This window comes from Salvelinus sp. IW2-2015, linkage group LG11 (genome assembly GCF_002910315.2).
Source record: "Salvelinus sp. IW2-2015 linkage group LG11, ASM291031v2, whole genome shotgun sequence".
In the NCBI taxonomy this organism is placed as follows: domain Eukaryota; kingdom Metazoa; phylum Chordata; class Actinopteri; order Salmoniformes; family Salmonidae; genus Salvelinus; species Salvelinus sp. IW2-2015.
Genome location: NC_036851.1, coordinates 25108370 through 25128891, shown reverse-complemented (window position 1 = coordinate 25128891; position 20522 = coordinate 25108370). Strand labels below are relative to the sequence as shown.

At 40.8% G+C, this 20522-nt stretch overlaps 1 protein-coding gene across 3 annotated transcripts in view; it reads left to right on the top strand.

Moving 5' to 3' along the window:
* Positions 1-20522, top strand: part of LOC111970031 (solute carrier family 41 member 1) — a 56711-nt gene that overhangs the window by 19220 nt on the left and 16969 nt on the right. For all 3 annotated transcript variants that reach the window (XM_023996514.2, XM_023996513.2, XM_023996515.2), the window contains one exon: positions 965-1072. In XM_023996514.2, the coding sequence (XP_023852282.1) occupies positions 965-1072 (108 nt within the window). The remainder of the gene's footprint in view (positions 1-964; positions 1073-20522) is intronic.

The window sequence follows — 20522 nt, the reverse complement described above, 5'->3', positions numbered from 1 at the left end:
ATCAGAGAGGCACTTTACCACAGTCATCAGTTCAGGGACTCATAGAGACCAGTAATCAGCCAGTAATCAGCTCCAGGACCACAGAGTCATCAACTGTGAATTTCCATTTGATTCTACAGCAACTCAGCTGCGTGAGCGTGAGCATTTGTAATTTATTCATTTTCTCTGATGTCTCCCATCCCAGGCCCTACAGCATATCTAAATTACCCTTTAGATTTAGCTGACCTTGCTCCTGGCTGACTTAGTCTGGGGCAAAGTCGTTCACTGTGGAGAGGTAACAGAGGCATTTAAATACTCTCTTCCTCTTTGCCAATCTGCCTGCTAGCTCTCTGCCTCCGCACAAGAGCTAGCAGGCAGATGGAGGGTTACAGTAAAAACAATGTGGGCTGCAAGTACTGTATGAAAGGTGATATCAATAAAATAAATCTTGTTACAGTGTTTTATTATAGTGTTGTTGAAGAAAGGGAGAACGGCAAGAAAGGGCAGGGGAAGAGAGAGAGGAGAGGGATAGATAAGGAGTGGGTGGATGTTTAGAGAAGAGAGGGAGAGAGAAGTGACAGAAAGAGGGTGGTGAATGGTTACAGTGTAAGGTCAAAATGACCTTGCTCCTCTCCAGAGTGAATATGATTATGATTCCAACACGATCTGAACAGATAGCATGTCACTGAGAAAAGGCAGAGATCAGGTTTCAGACTGAATCAAGTTGAAACTCAATGTCAACAAGACATTTTCGACCTCAGAAATGCCCAATGTGATATGCTGTTGGGTTGAGAACGTAATACGATTCTGTATCATAATAACTCAGTAATAACTGTATCACGATAACTGTTTTATCATGATAATTGAATTGAAGGTTATTTTTGTTTGAATGTAAATATTAAGAGCATTCAGGAACCTGATGTGTAGTTGACAGCGTGTTGTATTGTTTTGTTGTGTAACTGTGTGTTGTGTTCTTGCTTTGCAGCACTGGACGGTGTTTACAGAGGTGACGGAGGTCTTCATCCTGGTCCCAGCGCTGCTGGGGTTAAAGGGCAACCTGGAGATGACACTGGCTTCCAGACTGTCCACAGCGGTGAGTGTGTGTGTGTTGTGCGTGTGTAGGTGCTTGTGTGGACATGTGTGGACATGTATGCTTGTGTGTGTGTGTGGGGTGTGTGCGTATTCAGTAATTTCTCAACATCAGGAGGAACAGAGTGGAACTCTAGAAACCATAATGTTATTGTAATATTCCAGTCAGATAAATCAGTATGACTAATATCAACATGATTGTGTATAGTGTATAAGAGATCATACCAAATATTTTGCTGTGACTTTTATGTGGATTATGTAAAAAATATTTGTTGGTCTGATGTGATTAATGAGGAGCATCCAGACACTGCACTTGATGAATTTATGAAATTGCTTCTTCCAATTATTGATTAACATGCACCTGTTAAGAAACTGACTGTTAGAACTGTTAAGGCTCCATGGATTGATACAGTGCAAAAGCAGTGCAAGTTTGAAGTTAGTGTGGAAAAGGTGGATTTTTTTGTTTGTTGTTAACGATCAATAATGACAAACCTCCTGGCATTGACAACTTAGATGGAAAGCTACGGAGGATGGTAGCTGATTCTATAGCCAGCTGACTCTACTGATTTCAGTGCAGCCTTTGATATTATTGTTGTTGTGGAAAACGTAAGTGTATGGCTTTTCAGCCATATCTTGGATTCAGAGCTATCTATCTAATATAACTTAAAGGGTTTTCTTTAATGGAAGCGTCTCTAATGTCAAACATGTAAAGTGTGGTGTACCGCAGGGCAGCTCTCTAGGCCCTCTACTCTTTTTCTATTTTTACCAATGACCTGCCACTGGCATTAAACAAAGCATGTGTGTCCATATATGCTGATGATTCAACCATATACGCATCAGCAACCACAGCTAATGAAGTCACTGAAACCCTTAACAAAGAGTTGCAGTCTGTTTTGGAATGGGTGGCCAGTAATAAACTGGTCCTGAACATCTCTAAAACGAAGAGCATTGTATTTGGTACAAATCATTCCTTAAGTGCTAGACCTCAGCTGAATCTGGTAATGAATGGTGTGGCTGTTGAACAAGTTGAGGAAACTAAATTACTTGGCGTTACCTCAGATTGTAAACTGTCATGGTCAAAACACAAACAACAGTTTGCTATTCAGTGGTTGCAAAGATGGGGAGATGTCTAGCCATAATAAAGAGATGCTCTGCTTTTTTGACACCACACTCCAAAAAGCAAGTTCTGCAGACTCTAGTTTTGTCTAATCCTGATTTTTGTCCAGTCGTGTGGTCCAGTGCAGCAAGGAAAGACCTTGTTAAGCTGCAGCTGGCCCAGATTGTAATTGTAATCAGAGGGCTAATATTAATACTATGCATGCCGGTCTCTCTTGGCTAAGAGTTGAGGAGAGACTGGCTGCATCACTTATTTTTATAAGAAATATTAATGTGTTGAAAATTCCAAATTGTTTGCATAGTCAACTTACACACAGCTCTGACACACACACACTTACCCCACCAGACATGCCACCATATCTGGAGGTATTTTCACAGTCCCCAAATCCAGAACAAATTCAAGAAAACGTACTGTATTATATAGAGCCCTTATTGCATGGAACTTCCTTCCATCTCCTTTTGCTCAAATAAACAGCAAACCTGGTTTCAAAAAACAGATAAAGCAACACCTCGTGGTACACAACGCCTCTCCCCTATTTGACCTAGATAGTTTGTGTGTATGCATTGATATGAAGGCTATGTGTGCCTTTTTAAAAATGTATATAGTTCTGTCCTTGAGCTGTTCTTGTCTAATGATGTATTATGTCATTCTGTATTATGTTTCATGTTTTGTGTGGACCCCAGGAAGAGTAGCTGCTGCTTTTGCAACAGCTAATAGGGATCCTAATAAAATACCAAAACAGCCTGTTGGAGCACAATAGAGAGTTTGACTGATGAGGGCTACAGGTGAACAAACATTAATCACAGGTAAAGCAGCAATCAGAAGTTGAAACAACAACACTGTTTCGGTATATAGTAGGGGGGATGGGGCTGGAGAAATGTAACCACTCTCAAATTCCAAGACAGAGCTATGGATGCAAGGACTGACCATCCATGATATCAAAATTAGTTTTAACCATGTTTTTTATCTAATACAGTGTTTGCTTTCATTTACTTTGTTTACAAACATTGTAGTAAAACAGCTCATATTTTGGGTTCCGATGGGGTACGACAGTTGAACTAAGCTCATGAGGCATTTTTATTTATAAGTAATATTCTGCAAGAATCAATGGTTAAATATAATTCATTTATAAGTCTAAAAATTGATGTATCAATTGCTGATTGTCCTTAACGCACACTCACCTCAGTGTATGAAGGGGCTTTGTGTCACGCCCTGACCTTAGTTTTCTATATTTTCTGTATTATTTTGGTCAGGTCAGGGTGTGACGAGGGTGGGTATGTGTGTTTTTGTCTTGTCTAGGGTTTTTGTTATCTATGGGGATTTTGTATATCTAGGTAATGTAGGTTTATGGTGGCCTGAATTGGTTCCCAATCAGAGGCAGCTGTTTATCGTTGTCTCTGATTGGGGATCCTATTTAGGTTGCCATTTTCCATTTAGGTTTTGTGGGTAGTTGTCTATCTGTAGTTGTTGCATGTCAGCACTCTGTTATTATAGCTGCACGTTCGTTTTGTTGTTTTGTTAGTTTGTTTAATAAGTGTTCTTCGTTTATTAAAGAAGAATGTATTCACATCACGCTGCACCTTGGTCTCCTCTCTTTGACGGCCGTGACAGAACTACCCACCACAAAGGACCAAGCAGCGTGGAAGAGAGGACTGGACATGGGAGGACATCCTGGACGGCAAGGGATCGCCTCCATGGGAACAGGTGGGGGCACCCAGGAGAGCGGAGGCAGCAGGAAAAGGGAAGCCCGGCGTTATGAGGGAACAGGGCTGGCAAGGAAGCCCGGAGAAAGCCCCCCCCCCCAAAAAATGGGGGGGGGGGGGGGGCAGCGGCACACGGGGAGTGTGGTGGCTGAGTCAGGTTGGAGACCTGAGCCAACTCCCGTGCTTACCGTGTCGGGCGTCGTACTGGTCAGGCACCGTGTTAAGCGGTGGAGCGCACGGTGTCTCCAGTACGCGTTCTTAGCCCGGTGCGCTACATCCCAGCTCCCCGCATCTGCCGGGCTAGGGTGAGCATCCAGCAGGAAGGATTGTGCCAGCCCTGCTCTCCAGACCTCCGTACGTCTCTACGGCCCAGGATATCCTGCGCCGGCTCTGGGCACTGTGTCTCCAGTGCGTCTGCACAGCCCAGTGCATCCTGTGCCTGCGCCCCGCACGTGCAGGCCAAAGTCACCATCCAGCCAGGACGGGTTGTGCAGGCTCTGTGCTCGAGAACTCCAGTGGCGCTCCACGGCCCAGTGTATCCGGTGCCTCGGCCAAGGACAAGGCTCCTGCATGTCTCCCCAGCCTGGTGAGTCCTGTGCCTGTGCTAAGAACTAACCCTCCTGCATGTCTCCCCAGCCTGGTGAGTCCTGTACCTGCTCCCAGAGCCAGGCCTCCTGTGTGTCTCTCCACTCCAGTGATGATCCATGGCAAGAAGCCTCACAGTGATGATCCATGGCAAGAAGCCTCCAGTGGTGATCCATGGCACGAAGCCTCCAGTGGTGATCCATGCAGAGAGAGCCTCCAGTGGTGATCCATGGCACGAAGCCTCAGTGATGATCCATGGCAAGAAGCCTCCAGTGATGATCCATGGCAAGAAGCCTCCAGTGGTGATCCATGGCACGAAGCCTCCAGTGGTGATCCATGGCACGAAGCTCCAGTGGTGATCCATGGCACGAAGCCTCCAGTGATGATCCATGGCAAGAAGCCTCCAGTGATGATCCATGGCAAGAATCCTCCAGTGGTAATCCATGGCACAAAGGCCTCCAGTGAGGAGTCATGGCAAGAAGCCTCCAGTGATGATCCATGGCGAAGCCTCCAGGGTGGGACATGGCACGAATCCTCGACGGGGGCCTCCAGCCGCGAGCTTCCAGAGGCACCCTTCCAGTCCGCGGGAGGCTTCCAGAGGGCGCCCTTCAGTCCGGAGCTTCCAGAGGGCGCCCCTTCAGTCCGGAGCTTCCAGAGGGCGCCTTCAGTCCGGAGCTTCCAGAGGGCGCCCTTCAGCGCGGGCTTCCAGAGACGCTCCCAGTCGGAGCCCGCTACGAGGGTCCCCAGTCGGGGCCCGCCGCTAGAGAGTCCCAGTCCGGGGTCGGCGGCGAGGGTCCCCACTCTAGAGGCGCCACCTAAGTGGGCCAACCAGAGGTGGAGGCGGGGTCTACGTCCCTCACCAGAGCCGCCACCGCGGAGAAATGCCCACCCAGACCCTTCCCTATAGGTTCAGGTTTTTGCGGCCGGAGTCCGCACTTTGGAGGTGGGTACTGTCACGCCCTGACCTTAGTTTTCTATATTTTCTGTATTATTTTGGTCAGGTCAGGGTGTGACGAGGGGCGGTATGTGTGTTTTTGTCTTGTCTAGGGTTTTTGTTTATCTATGGGGATTTTGTATGTCTAGGTAATGTAGGTTTATGGTGGCCTGAATTGGTTCCCAATCAGAGGCAGCTGTTATCGTTGTCTCTGATTGGGGATCCTATTTAGGTTGCCATTTTCCATTTAGGTTTGGGTGGGTTATTATTATTTATTTATTATTATTATTATTATTATTATTATAGCTTCATGTTCGTTTTGTTGTTTTGTTAGTTTGTTTAAGTGTTCTTCGTTTTATTAAAGAAGAATGTATTCACATCACGCTGCGCCTTGGTCTCCTCTCTTTGACGGCCGTGACACTTTGGCATAGTTATCATGGAAACATTCAGCATAAACTTGATGAAACCAGATGAGAGCGAGTTTAATTTGATGTTTCCAACAGTAAAGTAAGTAATTAAAGTAGCCTTTGGCTAGTGCGAGCTGAAACCGCAAATACGAGCAGGAACCTACCTCCTGTTTCTGTAGCGTGAGGCAGCTTCATGTACAAGTACACACCCTGCATGGTACAGCTGTTGGATCTTATCTTGATCACTTTTTGTCGCAGAGAATTTTCCTGATGCATCAGGAAATTCAACTGACCCTCGTGAGTGGCTAAAAATGAGCAGTTCTCTTTCTGTCCATGCAGGGGGCAGTTGAGTAATTGGGATCAGGGCTTGCTATTAAAATAATGTTCTCTCTGACTCGCTCAAATGCTAGGCCTTGATCCTATTACTGCAAACATTAAAATGTACAAAAATCTATCTGAAATGCAACCATACACATCAACAACCGTCATTTTATATAGCTTAATAACACAAGATAGATATTTGTCTCCACTAGGCTACTACATACAAGTGTCTAGTGCAGGGGTATTCAACTCTTACCCTACGAAGTCCGGAGCCTGCTGGTTGTCTATTTTACCTGATATTTGCACACACCTGGAGTCCCAGGTCTAAATCATTCCCTGATTAGAGGGGAACAATAGAAAAATGCAGTGGAACTGGCTTCGAGATCCAGAGTAGAGTTTGAGGGGTCTAGTGGATCCTAAGGTTACGAATGAACTGTCAATGTTGTTCAATTGTGGCCTGGGGTGGTCTAGTGGTTAGGGCCGCTGCCTTCAGTGCACACATATAGGCCTAACGTCTCAGCGTGGGTTTGATTCTGTCCCCACGCCCTTTTGGCACAAGTAACTCAATCACCTGATTGATTTGATGTAGTTATACATTTCAAATATGGACAGTCCAGGGTTATTTTACCCCCGATCTTGATTTTTTTAAATCTGACCGTACCAGACACTTGTTTAACATAAATAGGAAACAAATAAAATAATTAGTCAGTACATTACACTAACAGTAGATTTGCTGTGGTAAACAATTAAATACTTTATTTCTATTGCACGGAATGCTTGTCAAATACATAAATCGCCCTTAGCCTGTTCAAAATTGACTAAGTTGTTGCGATGAAAATACCAATTAGAGGGCAGCCATGAAAGACTTTTGTTGCAAGCAGGACACCGACATCATCTTTTAGAGATCGGTAATGGGGTGACCAATAATGGTTGCAATTGAGATCAGCTGTGCGGGTGAATTTAGTGCGTATTGATTGTTTAACGAGACATCAGATATAATGCTGCTGCCTTTTGAGGCAGAATTTGTAGGCAGGATGTCAAAATTGCCATGACCCAATCCCATGTATCCTGCGCCAGGTATTTGGTATTTTATTAGGATCCCCATTAGCTGTTGCAAAAGCAGCAGCTACATTTACATTTACATTTAAGTCATTTAGCAGACGCTCTTATCCAGAGCGACTTACAAATTGGTGCATTCACCTTATGATATCCAGTGGAACAACCACTTACAATAGTGCATCTAACTCTTTTAAGGGGGGGGGGGGGGTTAGAAGGATTACTTTATCCTATCCTAGGTATTCCTTAAAGAGCTACTCTTCCTGGGGTACACAAAACATGAAACATTACTTAATAAATAACATTAATAGACAAGAACAGGTCAAGGACAGAACAACTTCAATAATTGTATTTATTTATTTATTTGCTATTCATTTGAGCAATATGAGATGGAATGGAGTTCCTTGCAACAATGGCTCTATGTAATACTGTACGCTTTCTTGAATTTGTTCTGGATTTGGGGACTGTGAAAATACCTCCAGATATGGTGGCATGTCTGGTGGGGTAAGTGTGTGTGTGTCAGAGCTGTGTGTAAGTTGACTATGCAAACTATTTGGGATTTACCAACATGTTAATGTTTCTTATAAAAAGAAGAAGTGATGCAGTCAGTCTCTCCTCAACTCTTAGCCAAGAGAGACTGGCTGCATAGTATTTATATCAGCCCTCTGGTTACAATGACGAGGAAGACGTGCCGCTCTGTTCAAACTTGCAGTAACTTTTCTTTCTTTCATTATTTTTTTTTTTTATGCAAGAATACGATGGCTCACTGTTCGTTGTTGGCATTTCCTGCCTAAGTTTGCCCACTTTGCCAATGAAGTAATCATTCAAATAATTGGCAATATCAAATGGTTTTGTGATGAATACGCCATCTGATTCGATAAAATATGGACTTGAATTTGTCTTTCTGCCCATAATTTCATTTAAACTACTCAAGTTTTTTATATAATTGATCTTGGCTTCATAATACAGTTTCTTCTTTTTTGTTGTTGAGTTTAGTCACATCATTTCTCAATTTGCAGTAAGTCGTGCAGCCGGACTTATTAGTCAAACCTTTGCCCCATCTCTTTCAACCATCCCGTTTTTAAATTCCTCATCAATCCATGGAGCCTAACAGTCAGTTTCTTAACAGGTGCATGTTTATCAATAATTGGAAGAAGCAATTTCATAAATTCATCAAGTGCAGCGTCTGGATGCTCCTTATTAATCACATCAGACCAACAAATATTTTTAACTTCACCCACATAAGAGTCACAGCAAAATATTTTGTATGATCTCTTCTACACTATTTTAGACCCAGCTTTTGAAACTTTGGCCTTCCTGGATATAGCCACAATATTGTGATCACCGCATCCAATGGGTACGGATACAGCTTTAGAACAAAGTTCTACAGTATTAGTAAAAATGTGATCGATACATGTGGATAATCTTGTCTCTGTAATGTTTGTAAACACCCTGGTAGGTTGATTAATAACCTGAACCAGATTACAGGCACTGGTTACAGTGAGATGCTTCCTCTTCAGTGGACAGCTTGATGAAAACCAGTCAATATTCAGGTCCCCAAGAAACTAGACCTCTCTGTTTACATCACATACACTATCAAGCATTTCACACATATTATTTTGATACTGACTGTTAGCACTTGGTGGCCTATAGCAACACCCCCAAAAGAAAATTGTTTAGATGTGCCAAGTGAACCTGCAACCACAACAATTCATAACACTTGACATAAGATCTTCTCTTAGTATTACAGGGATATGGCTCTGAATATATATATATTAAGCAACACCTCCCCCATAAGCGTTTCTGTCTCTTCTATAGATGTTATATCCTTGTATTGCTACTGCTGTATCATCAAATTAATTATCTAAGTGAGTCTCAGAAATGGCTAATATATGAATGTTATCTCATGTTAGCAAGTAGATTTTTGGGGGGGTCTCTAGAAAGACCAAACGTTTAGAGCCGCATACACGTCATCAGAGTGCGTAACAAAACATTGTACTGTCTACACTCGGTTTGTTGTTTATATATATATTTTTAATCATTAAATCGATTTTAATCAGAACTAAAGTTTTGTTGCTAAGGATTCCATGACGCGGTTAGCCTTTACAGCTGGGAATGCAAGTTTGTGTTCCATTTTTTTGTGTGGATTCCGCGAGTGCTAGCTGGCTGTATGACAGACACCTGTCGTCGTCGTGGGAAAGACTCATTGTTATCTTTTCATAAAGCAACTGGTTGTTGTAAAGAGCCAACCTGGATACTAAGGAGATCCTGAGGGAAATCGACGAGTATCAACAGCTTTACGCTATGGAGGAACAACATACTCGATCATGGAAAGATCCAACTACCTCACAAAAGAACTTTAACCTGGAAAAAAAAGAAAAACAGATTAATCTACAGACACGGACGATTTACTTACCGTTGAAGTAGAAGCTAGTGCTCTGGCTGGAATCCATGCAACACTGGAAAAGTTGTGTGAGGAGGTAGCAGGGCTGAGGGGGAGTTTGGAGTTTAGCCAAAGTGAAATTCTCACTCCAAGGAGAACACAAGACACTCACAGCCAAGGTAAAAATCCACGATTCCAACATGGATTGTCTACTCAGGGAAAACAGGGTGATGAAGGAGTCGCTACTAGACATAGAAAGTTGTAGCATGCATGAAAATCCCCCAAAATTCTGTGATTCCTGAGGACGCATCCAATAATCCAGAGGGCGCGATCAGAGAATTCGTGCAATCCACCTTGAAACTTCCTATAGAGACTGTAAACAAGGTGGCTTTCCACCGAGTACACAGACTGAGCTCAGAGTGACAAGACCAAGAGTCCCCGACCGATCATCGCAAAATGTGAACACCACCAACAAAAGGAGCTGATCAAAAGCAGGGGAAGGGAGCTTTAAGGGACCAACTTCGGTCTCAATTACCAATTTCCAAGGGAGATAAACAATGGTTGTAAGAGACTGTATCTGGTACAAATGAAACAAAGGGAGAAGGGTAAGAGTGCCTTTTTCATTGTGGACAAACTCTTTATAGATGGACAGCTATTCCGAGACAGCTCCATAACACCATGGCTGTACTAAATTCTACAGGGACTTCAGGTTACGAAAAAAAGAAAGTATGGGAACTGTAAAAATATCTGAACACTATGAAGTGGATATAAACACACACGTACTCAATTTCATGCTTGCTTACACATACGGATTTATACATACACACCTGATCTCGCTCTCTTATCTCACTCTCTCTTTCTCTCTTTTCTCTTCTCTTCTCTCTCTCTCTATTGTCGAGAACTGTTTTATAATTTAATGTCTTTATTGTTTGTCTATCTTATGTATTTGTCTACAAGTTTATATATGTTTACAACAAGCCAGGGGAAGATATCAGAATAGGGGCATTGGGGAATAATAACATATTGTACGGAATACATTTGTACTGTAGTGAAGCCGTCTCTAGAGTAATGCAAGGTCTCTTTCATGATCATGTGAAACGTCAATTGCTATGGAAACTACGACGTTGATACGATATGGATTACAATTATCATCATGAATATTAAGGCTATACGCACTACATGTTACACACATAGACACGCAACCATGCAAATTGGCAGAGTTATTATTTATTTGGACATCACACATTATAGTCTTACTCTTATACAGACATCATACACACTCTCACTAAATCACATCCAATATCATACACATCAACCTACTCAGATTTACTATACACATAATATCTTGTCTCAATTTTCTAACATCTGGCATTGGCTCACAGGCAAACAGGCAAGGGAATAAAACAAATATTGCTAGAACCTATTTCTCGAATTCTAAATATCAGACATTTGAAAGCTCTAATTTTGACCGTCATAATACCTCTGATGGCAGTAACTTTACAAGCACTAATTATGGTCAATTTAGACTGAGAATAGTATCTAGTCATGGTAAGGGGTGAAATAAGTATAGCCAGTTATAATTGTAACGGTTTAGCAGATTATAAAAAAAGATCATCAGTCTTTACATGGCTAAAAGAAAAGGAATATAACATATACTGTTTACAGGAAACTCACTCTACATCCTTAGATGAAGTTGCGTGGAAAAACGAATGGGGTGGTGAAATAATTTTCTGTCATGGACAAAGGAACTCAAAAGGTGTGATGATATTAATTCATACAAATTTTGATCTGAATGTGCAAATAGTCAGGAATGATTCGCACGGAAGGTGGATCCTTTTGAATATGAAAGTTGATGAAAAATAGATTTTGCTCGTTAATCTATATGGTCCAAATCAGAATGATAATTACTTCTTCGAAAACATTTAAACCAATTTATTAAACTTACAGGCAACAAATTATCAAATCATTATGGTAGGAGACTATAACACAGTGTTAAGTACCTCAATGGACCGTAAAGGTAATCACTCTACAAACTATCATCACCGTGCCCTTAAGGAAATCACAAATATTATGGACACATTAGAAATAGTGGATATTTGGAGACTAAAAAACCCCAACCTAGTGAGATATACATGGAGGAGACTTAATCATGCTAGTCGTCTTGACTACTTTCTTGTCTCTTTCTCTCTTGCGTCAAAGGTTAAAAAAGTTTTAATAGGAGACAGAATGCGTTCAGATCATCATCAAATTGTCATTCACATAACTCTTATAGATTTTCCACGTGGACGGGGATATTGGAAATAGTTTACTGGAGGACAACTTATTTTTAACTATGACAAAATAATTTATAACTGAATTTTTCCAGTATAATATAGGTTCAGCAAATCCCCTTATTGTTTGGGATACCTTTAAATGTACCTTTAGAGGTCATTCAACTCAATATTCATCAATAATATAAAAGCAGTTTCTGGCTAAAGAGACAAGATTAACATGGGAAAATCCATGAACTAATAGTACAGGTAGATAGCAATAAAAACGATACTACAGCGATACAAAATAAGTTAGAGGAAAAACAAAACAACTTGAGGAACTTTTTCAATAACGATCTAATGTAATTTATTACAAAAATAAAGAAAACTGGATGGAATATGGAGAAAAATGCACAAAAGTCTTCCTGAATCTCCAGTACAGGAATGCTAACAAAAATAATTTCCAGAAACTCGTTACTGAAGACAGACTCATCTATGATTCTCCGAATTATATTTTAAAAGAGGAAGCTTGTTACGGTAGTCCTCCTCCTCTTCAACCGAAGAGGAGGAGTAGTGATTGAACCAAGGCGCAGCTTTGTGAAATGACATGATTTAATAAAGACACGACCAAACAACTAAGACAGAAAACGAACTAGACTTGAATTAACTAACAAAATAACAAAACGAATGTGTAGACAAACCTAGACCTACGAACTTACAATAAAACATGAAGAACGCACGAACAGGGAAAAATAGACTACAAAAAAATGACGATGTACAAACATACCGAACAGTCCCGTATGGTGCGACAAACACTGAAACGGGAGACAACCACCCACAACGAACACTGTGAAACAACCTACCTAAATATGACTCTCAATTAGAGGAACGCCAAAACCCTGCCTCTAATTGAGAGCCATACCAGGCAACCCTTAAACCAACATAGAAACAGACAACATAGAATGCCCACCCAAACTCACGTCCTGACCAACTAACACATACAACAAACTAACAGAAATAGGTCAGGAACGTGACAAAGCTAATTATTTTAGGCAGACATTCTCTTTTCCGTCTCATCCTCTCCCACTGAATGAAGATTACGGTAAGGAATTCTTTCCAAATAATATAAAAAATTGAAAATTAACAAAGTACAGAAAGATCTGTGCGAAGGCCAAATTACAGATGAATAACTTTGAGGCTATTAAATCCTTTCAGTCTGGAAAAACCCCAGGGCTTGATGACATACCGGTAGAGGTAGAGCCTTTTTTGATATACTAAAAGCTCCATTGTTAGATTGTTTTAACTACTATAGAAATTGTAGTCTGTCAGGTACTCCGCAGGAAGGTCTGATTTCTCTATTATTAAAACAAGACCCAGATGGCAAATATAAAGACCCAGTGTATCTAAAAAACTGGAGGCCCCTTACACTTCAATGTTGTGATGCAAGAATACTAGCGAAGTGCATAGCACTCAGAATTAAAAGGGTTTTACGAGGTATTGTTCATCCTGATCAGACAGGTTTTTTACATGGACAGTACATTGGAGATAATATAAGACAACTACTAGAAATAATAGAACATCATGAAACGTCTAAGAAGCCAGGCCTGGTATTTATAGTGGATTTTGAAAAGGCATTTGATAAAGTAAGACTGGATTTTATTTATAAATGCCTGGATTTTTTCAATTTCGGTAATTCTCTTATAAAATGTGTAAAAATAATGTATAGCAACCCCAGGTGTAATATAGTAAATAATGGCTAATTCTCAGAAAGTGTTGAATTGAAAAGAGGAGTAAACAAGGGTGTCTGCTGTCACCTTATCTATTTGTTATGGCCACCAAAATGCTAGCTATTAAAATCAGATCCAATAACAAAAATAGAGGATTAGAAATCCAAGGCTTAAAAACAAAGGTGACCATGTACAGTTGAAGTCGGAAGTTTACATACACCTTTGCCAAATACATTTAAACTCGGTTTTTCACAATTCCTAGCATTTAATCCTAGTAAAAAATCCCAGTTTTAGGTCAGTTAGGATCAATACTTTATTTTAAGAATGTGAAATGTCAGAATAATAGTAGAGAGAATGATTTATTTCAGCTTGTATTTCCTTCATCACATTCCCAGTGGGTCAGAAGTTTGTATGCACTCAATTAGTACTTGGTAGCATTGCTTGGGTCAAACGTTTTGGGTAGCATTCCACAATCTTCCCACAATAAGTTGGGTGAATTTTGGCCCATTCCTCCTGACAGAGCTGGTGTAACTGAGTCAGGTTTATAGGCCTCCTTGCTCGCACATGCTTTTTCAGTTCTGCCCACAAATTTTCCATGGGATTGAGGTCAGGGCTTTGTGATGGCCACTCCAATACCTTGACTTTGTTGTCCTTAAGCCATTTTGCCACAACTTTGGAAGTATGCTTGGGGTCATTGTCCATTTGGAAGACCCATTTGCGCCCAAGCTTTAACTTCCTGACTGATGTCTTGAGATGTTGCTTCAATATATCCACATCATTTTCCTCCCTTATGATGCCATCTATTTTGTGAAGAACACCAGTCCCTCCTGCAGCAAAGCACCCCCACAACATGATGCTGCCACCCCTGTGCTTCATGTTTGGGATGGTGTTCTTCGGCTTGCAAGCCTTCCCCTTTTTCCTCCAAACAATACGATGGTCATTATGACCAAACAGTTCTATATTTGTTTCATCAGACCAGAGAACATTTCTCCAAAAAGTACGATCTTTGTCCCCATGTGCAGTTGCAAACCGTAGTCTGGCTTAGCCTATCAGAAGCTTCTAAAGCCATGGCATCATTTTCTGTAATTTTCCAAGCTGTTTAAAGGCTCAGTCAACTTAGTGTATGTAAACTTCTGACCCACTGGAATTGTGAAACGAGTTTTAATGACTCCAACCTAAGTGTATGTAAACTTCCAACTTCAACTGTATGCCGATGACTCAAGTTTTATATTAAGTCCTCAAGCTAGATCCCTGCAATGTCTCATTGAATATCTAGATACCTTTTCTGTACTCTCTGGACTAAAACCTAATTATGAGTGTTCAATAATATGTATTAGATCTTTAAAAAATACAACTTTTACATTACCCTGCAGTTTACCTATAAAATGGGCTGATGGTGAAGTAGATATACTTGGTATTTAAATCACAAAATATATAAATAAGCTCTCCACAAGGAATTTCAATAGAAAACGTGTAAAAGTAGTCAAGATCCTGCAACCATGGAGAGGTAAATACCTGTCTATTTATGGATTAACTCCTTAGTCATATCTCAGTTTACTTACTTACTGTCACGCCCTGACTGTAGATTGCTTTGTATGTTTCTATTTTTAGTTTGGTCAGGGTGTGATGTGGGTGGGTATTCTATGTCTGGGTATTCTATGTTGTAGGTCTAGGTTTTCTGTTTCTGTGTGTTTGCCCTTGTGTGGTTCCCAATTAGAGGCAGCTGTCTATCGTTGTCTCTGATTGGGAGCCATATTTAGGTAGCCTGTTTTCCCACTTTTGTTTGTGGGTGGTTGTTTCCTGTTTTGTGTTTTGTTTCACCTTTCAGGACTGTTCGTTTGTCGTTTTTGTTGTTTGTCAAGTGTTTTCGTATTTTATTTTAAAAAATATGACCACTTACCACGCTGCACCTTGGTCCTCCTCTCCTGCCGCCAACGAAAGCCGTTACACTTACTTATAGTGCTGCCTACTCCTGATGAGATGTTTTTCAAATCTTATGAGCAAAAATATTTTATCTTGGACGCTGAACCAGACAAAATAAAACGTGCCTATCTATATAATAAATATGAGTTGGGTGGGTTGAGATTATTAAATATAAAAGCACTAAGCCTCTCTCTAAAAGCTTCACTTATTCAAAAGTTTTACTTGAACCCTAAATGGTTCTCAAGTAGATTACTAAGAAAAGCTCATCCATTGTTTAAAATTGGCCTTTTTGCCTTTGTGCAGATTGATTCTCATTTTTGATTAATTGAAAATTATACTTTTTTCAAAGTATCTCTCTTTTTCAAACAAGCATTGCAGAGCTGACTACAATTTCAATTTCATCCTCCTGAAAAGATAGAACAAATATTATGGCTGAACTCAAATGTGCTGGTTGATAAAATACCTGTATTTATGGGAAAGATGTTTGAAAAGGGTATTTTGTTCTTAAATGATATTGTAAATTGGAAGAATGGTAGAGTTATGTCCTTCATGGAGTTATCAGAATTGTACGGGAATGTCTGCTCAATCCAAGAGTACAACCAATTGATTACAACATTACCCCAAAAATGGAGGAGGTAGGTGGCAGCGGGAGGAGGTAGGGAACTGGTCTGTGTGCCCAATATAAAGGATCAAAACTAGCGGAGGAATAAAAATAGCATAAATAGGAAAGTATACCAGTTTCATTTGAGGACCAGGATGTTGACAACTGTGCCATACAGATTGCAAAAGAGATTTTTGATGTACCAATTCCATGGTATGAGTTGATATATAAAACAACGCAAGATTCAAGACTTCGTGCTTTTCAGCAAAAATTATTATATAGAATTCTTTCCACCAACAAAATGTTGAATATTTGGGGCATAAAATCATCGAAGCTCCGCAGATTTTGTTGTGAGGATACAGAATCAATAGACCATTTATTTTGGTATTGCTCTCAGTTAGCCTGTTTCTGGTCTCAGGTTCAGGTTCAGGAATAGCTGAAAATGTGTAGCTTTGATCTAAAATCTACCCTAGAAATAGTGCTGTTAGGAGATCTGGAGAGACCGGGTCAGTCAGTTACTAATATACTAATACTCTTAGTAAAAGTATTTATCTTCAACTCGCAATCTGTGGATTCTATTTGATCAGATAGATTGAAATTGTACGTTAAACATCACAGCAAAGTTGAAAGATATGTGTTGCGTAGAAACCCGAAGTGGGTGGCCAGCAGAGATAGATGGGATGGGCTGAGGGAAGCTGAGGGTTGGGATGTGGAATTGGAGTGGGTGTGGAGTTGCTGTGCGGGAGATAAAATGATGGTAAAAGATAAAAGTTTTGTTTTTTTAAGTCTAAATTAAGCATAATAAAAAGTATGTTTGAATGACACTGAGGGGCAGTGTTTTTACAACTAATGCCGGTTTGCCTGAGGCTGATGCCGTGCAGGTGTTTGTACACATGCATAAACACACACTCTCATTCAAATAAACGCATACAAGAACACACATACATGTAATAGTGCCAGACATGCACACAAACATATACAGTTGGCATTGCTGTTAAGATTTTAGTTGTCCTTGATGTCCTATGTTTAAAATACATTTTATTAATTAAAAAAAATTGCATTGTTGTTTGCTACTTTCTTCTGTCTTTTTCTTTTTTCTCTTTAGTTCATTCTCTTGGTTGATGGTGCATTGGGGGGTTCTTGGGGGTGGGGAATGGAATTAATGGTATTTTTTATTTATATTGTTCTTCTTGGGGGGGGGGGGGCTGTGGGAGAGGTCTCGAATGTTTGAGGGACAGCTATTGGGGAACTGTGGGGGATCTTGGAGGGTTCGGGTTCACGTTTTTTGGCCTGTTGGGAGATCTGTCAACGTGCCTTTGAGCAGGGCATTGACCCTGGATGTGTGTGTGTCGCTCTGATTGGGAATCTGTTGGATGACTGGTATGATGTAGTTGTTTAGCGGCTTCACTGCAAGTATATTGTATGTTTCGGATATTCAATAAAGAATTTTTTTTTAAAGTAATTGATTTCATGAACCTTATTTCTAAGGTCACATATAATAATATGGGCTATGTTCAGCCCTTTCCTTGGTAGCTTATTAGAGATAAACATAATATGGAAAAGAGCAAACAAGGCAAAAAAATATATATACATTCAGCTCTCCATTAATCAATTGGTGTGTGTGTGTGTGTGTGTGTTTGTGTGTGTTTGTGTGTGTGTGTGTGTGTGTGAGGCGGGATTGAAGCAACAAACCCATAGGATTGGCTCTCTCATCCCTTCCAGGCTTCTGGGAGGGAGGGTGGACAATGAGCCTGTCATAGCAGATGTAAGCAATGTCCCAACGCGCTCTGGGAGCTTTCATGGCTGGGATAAGTTCTTTCCTCTTCTGGCGCACAGCTTCAGGATAGTCCTCGTTGAGGAATATGTACGTTCCTCTCAAGTTCTTGGCTCTTTCCATAACAGCTACCTTGTCCTTGAACCTCAGGAACTTGACCACTATTGGCCTAGGCCTGTCACCTGGGCCGGTGGTGGGTTTTCCAGTCCTGTAGGCAGGCTCCACCTCAATCTTCCAGGGGTCCATCATCAATTTCTCAGATCATTTCCCTCACTTTGTCCTCAGACTCCGTCTAGGTCTCAGAATCTCAGGATTTTGCAATTCCGTTGTTTTGCCTTGATTGTCCCTCGAGATGTATCCGTCATTGTTATCATGGATTCACTCACAGAACTGATGTCCTCTCTCAATTACTTACAGATTGCCGAAATCTTGCCGTTCTCCTGTTTCACCTCATCGAGCTGACCCTGGGAGAAATGCAAACGGTTCTTCAGGTCCTGGACCTCTCTGGTCAGGTCGTTCATTCTTTTTATTAGTTGAATCGACCAGTATTTGGACAAAACACTTGAAGCTATTTTATTGTTGTTGTAACAACTTCTTGTGGAACTAATTTTGTTCATTTAAAATAATCTTCACCTGTCATATAGAGACAGCACTGTCCTCAACAGTACTCCCGCCGGCTTTGAAGTTCCGACAGGGTAGGTCACAGGGAACATTGAACAAAACAAACAGCAGGGATCTAGACAGCCACAAACCCGGGACAATCCGCGGTCCCAGCCACAATGGCTAACCACGTTGCGGGCTGTGTTCAAGCCCTCAACAAACCCTGCTAGCTTGATAGGCAGCTAGCTAGCAGCTAGGCTAGCTGCTACGCCAAATAGCTCCTCAGACCCGGCCTTGGTTGGCAGGATCACTGGACAGTGTAGCAGTCCCAGCAACTGATGCCAAATGTGTCATGGGATCCAAACTAAAAAGTTAGCTTGCTACTAAGAAACTTTCCAATATACTTTCAAAACAAAAACAAAAAAATAATGGCAGACAGAAGTCCCTGCTTGGGATAACATTTTCCAGAAGAATAAGGAATAACTTCAAAATGTAAGTATAACGTTTATTTATTAACCAAATTATGTACAAACTTTCATATGAATTTTGAATTCAAAAATTGAGTAACTGTTGTTTATCAGCCCGTTGTCAAGTTAGCTAACATGTCGGATGTGATAGCTAGCTAGCAGGCAATTTCATTCTGCTTATTGGCTGTTTAGAGATGAACAACTAAACTAACTAATCATAGATTCAGCAATGTGTCAATTGTGAAGACCCGTACAGTTTTAAAATCATGAAATGGTGAATTTGCTAGCCAGCTGAACACATGTAACAAATTGTTTTCTTCCATTTGTTTTCAGGGACTGAAGTGGGCACCTAATCGCATTTCACTCCATTGCATTGGCTCGGCAGGAGAAAACAGTCCTGCCGATTCATTTGAACGGAATATATTTTAACAACATCTGATGAAAGACTTAGGAAATGCAGCTAGATGTGTTCTGTTCAATCTAGGCTTGCTAGCCAGCCTAGTTATTTGTGCATTCTGTTTTGCTAACTAGCTGCATACACTGTCTTTTTACCTATCTAATGTTAGCTAACTTTATCTTGCCACCTTCCCTTCCAATATTGTGTTGCAACATTGGTTGGTGTTACTAGTTAAAATTAGAGGCTAAGTGTCACGTTCTGACCATAGTTTGCTTTGTATGTTTCTATGTTTTATGTCTAGGTTGTCTATTTCTGTGTTTGGTCAGGGCGTGAGCTGGGGTGGGCATTCTATGTTGTTTTTTCTATGTTTGTATTTCTGTGTGTGGCCTGGTATGGTCCTCAATCAGAGGCAGCTGTCGATCGTTGTCTCTGATTGAGAATCATACTTAGGTAGCCGGTTTTCTCACTATGGGTTGTGGGTAGTTATTTTCTGTGTCTGTGTTCCACCATACAGAACTGTTTCGGTTGTTTGTTCGTGTTTTTTGTTATTTTTGTTCCGTGTTCATGTTGATTTATTAAAAATCTAATTATGGACACTTACCACGCTGCACATTGGTCCGACTTTTCCTACTCCTCCTCAGACGAAGAGGAGAATCATTACACTAAGTTATTCTACTCTTACTTTTAACAACTTTACCAAGCCTGAAAAAATATGCAAAACTGTTAACAAAACGATTGTACATTAATAAGTCATTCCTAAGTGAGGGACATTGTTGCGGCTTCAGCAACTTGAACCAGCACTGAAATTTGAGCAGTGAGGTTCATTTCTTCCCCCTTGTGTCTGCTTGTTCCAGGTTGAAGGACATCTCACCCTGACACCCTGCAGATGTAAAGAACTTCTCGGGAACCTCCCAGCCACCAGGATAATCACCATATCCCAGGATATTATTTAGGAGTGTGTAACATCACAATGTTAGATAGAAATAGTCCGAATTACCCATGTTATTGTTTATCATCCAGATTTGTCAGGACATTGTAATTTATGAAGCTCATTCTAAAATACAGATGTGATTTCTGTCCCAGGGGATTGCACTGTGTGCAAGTCTTCAATTTAGACCACAATTAATTGAATTTGTCCTCATGTACCAAACAAGTTTATGAATGTTGGAGGTTAATCTCCCTGTCCCTCACTTGGGAATGACTTATTTTG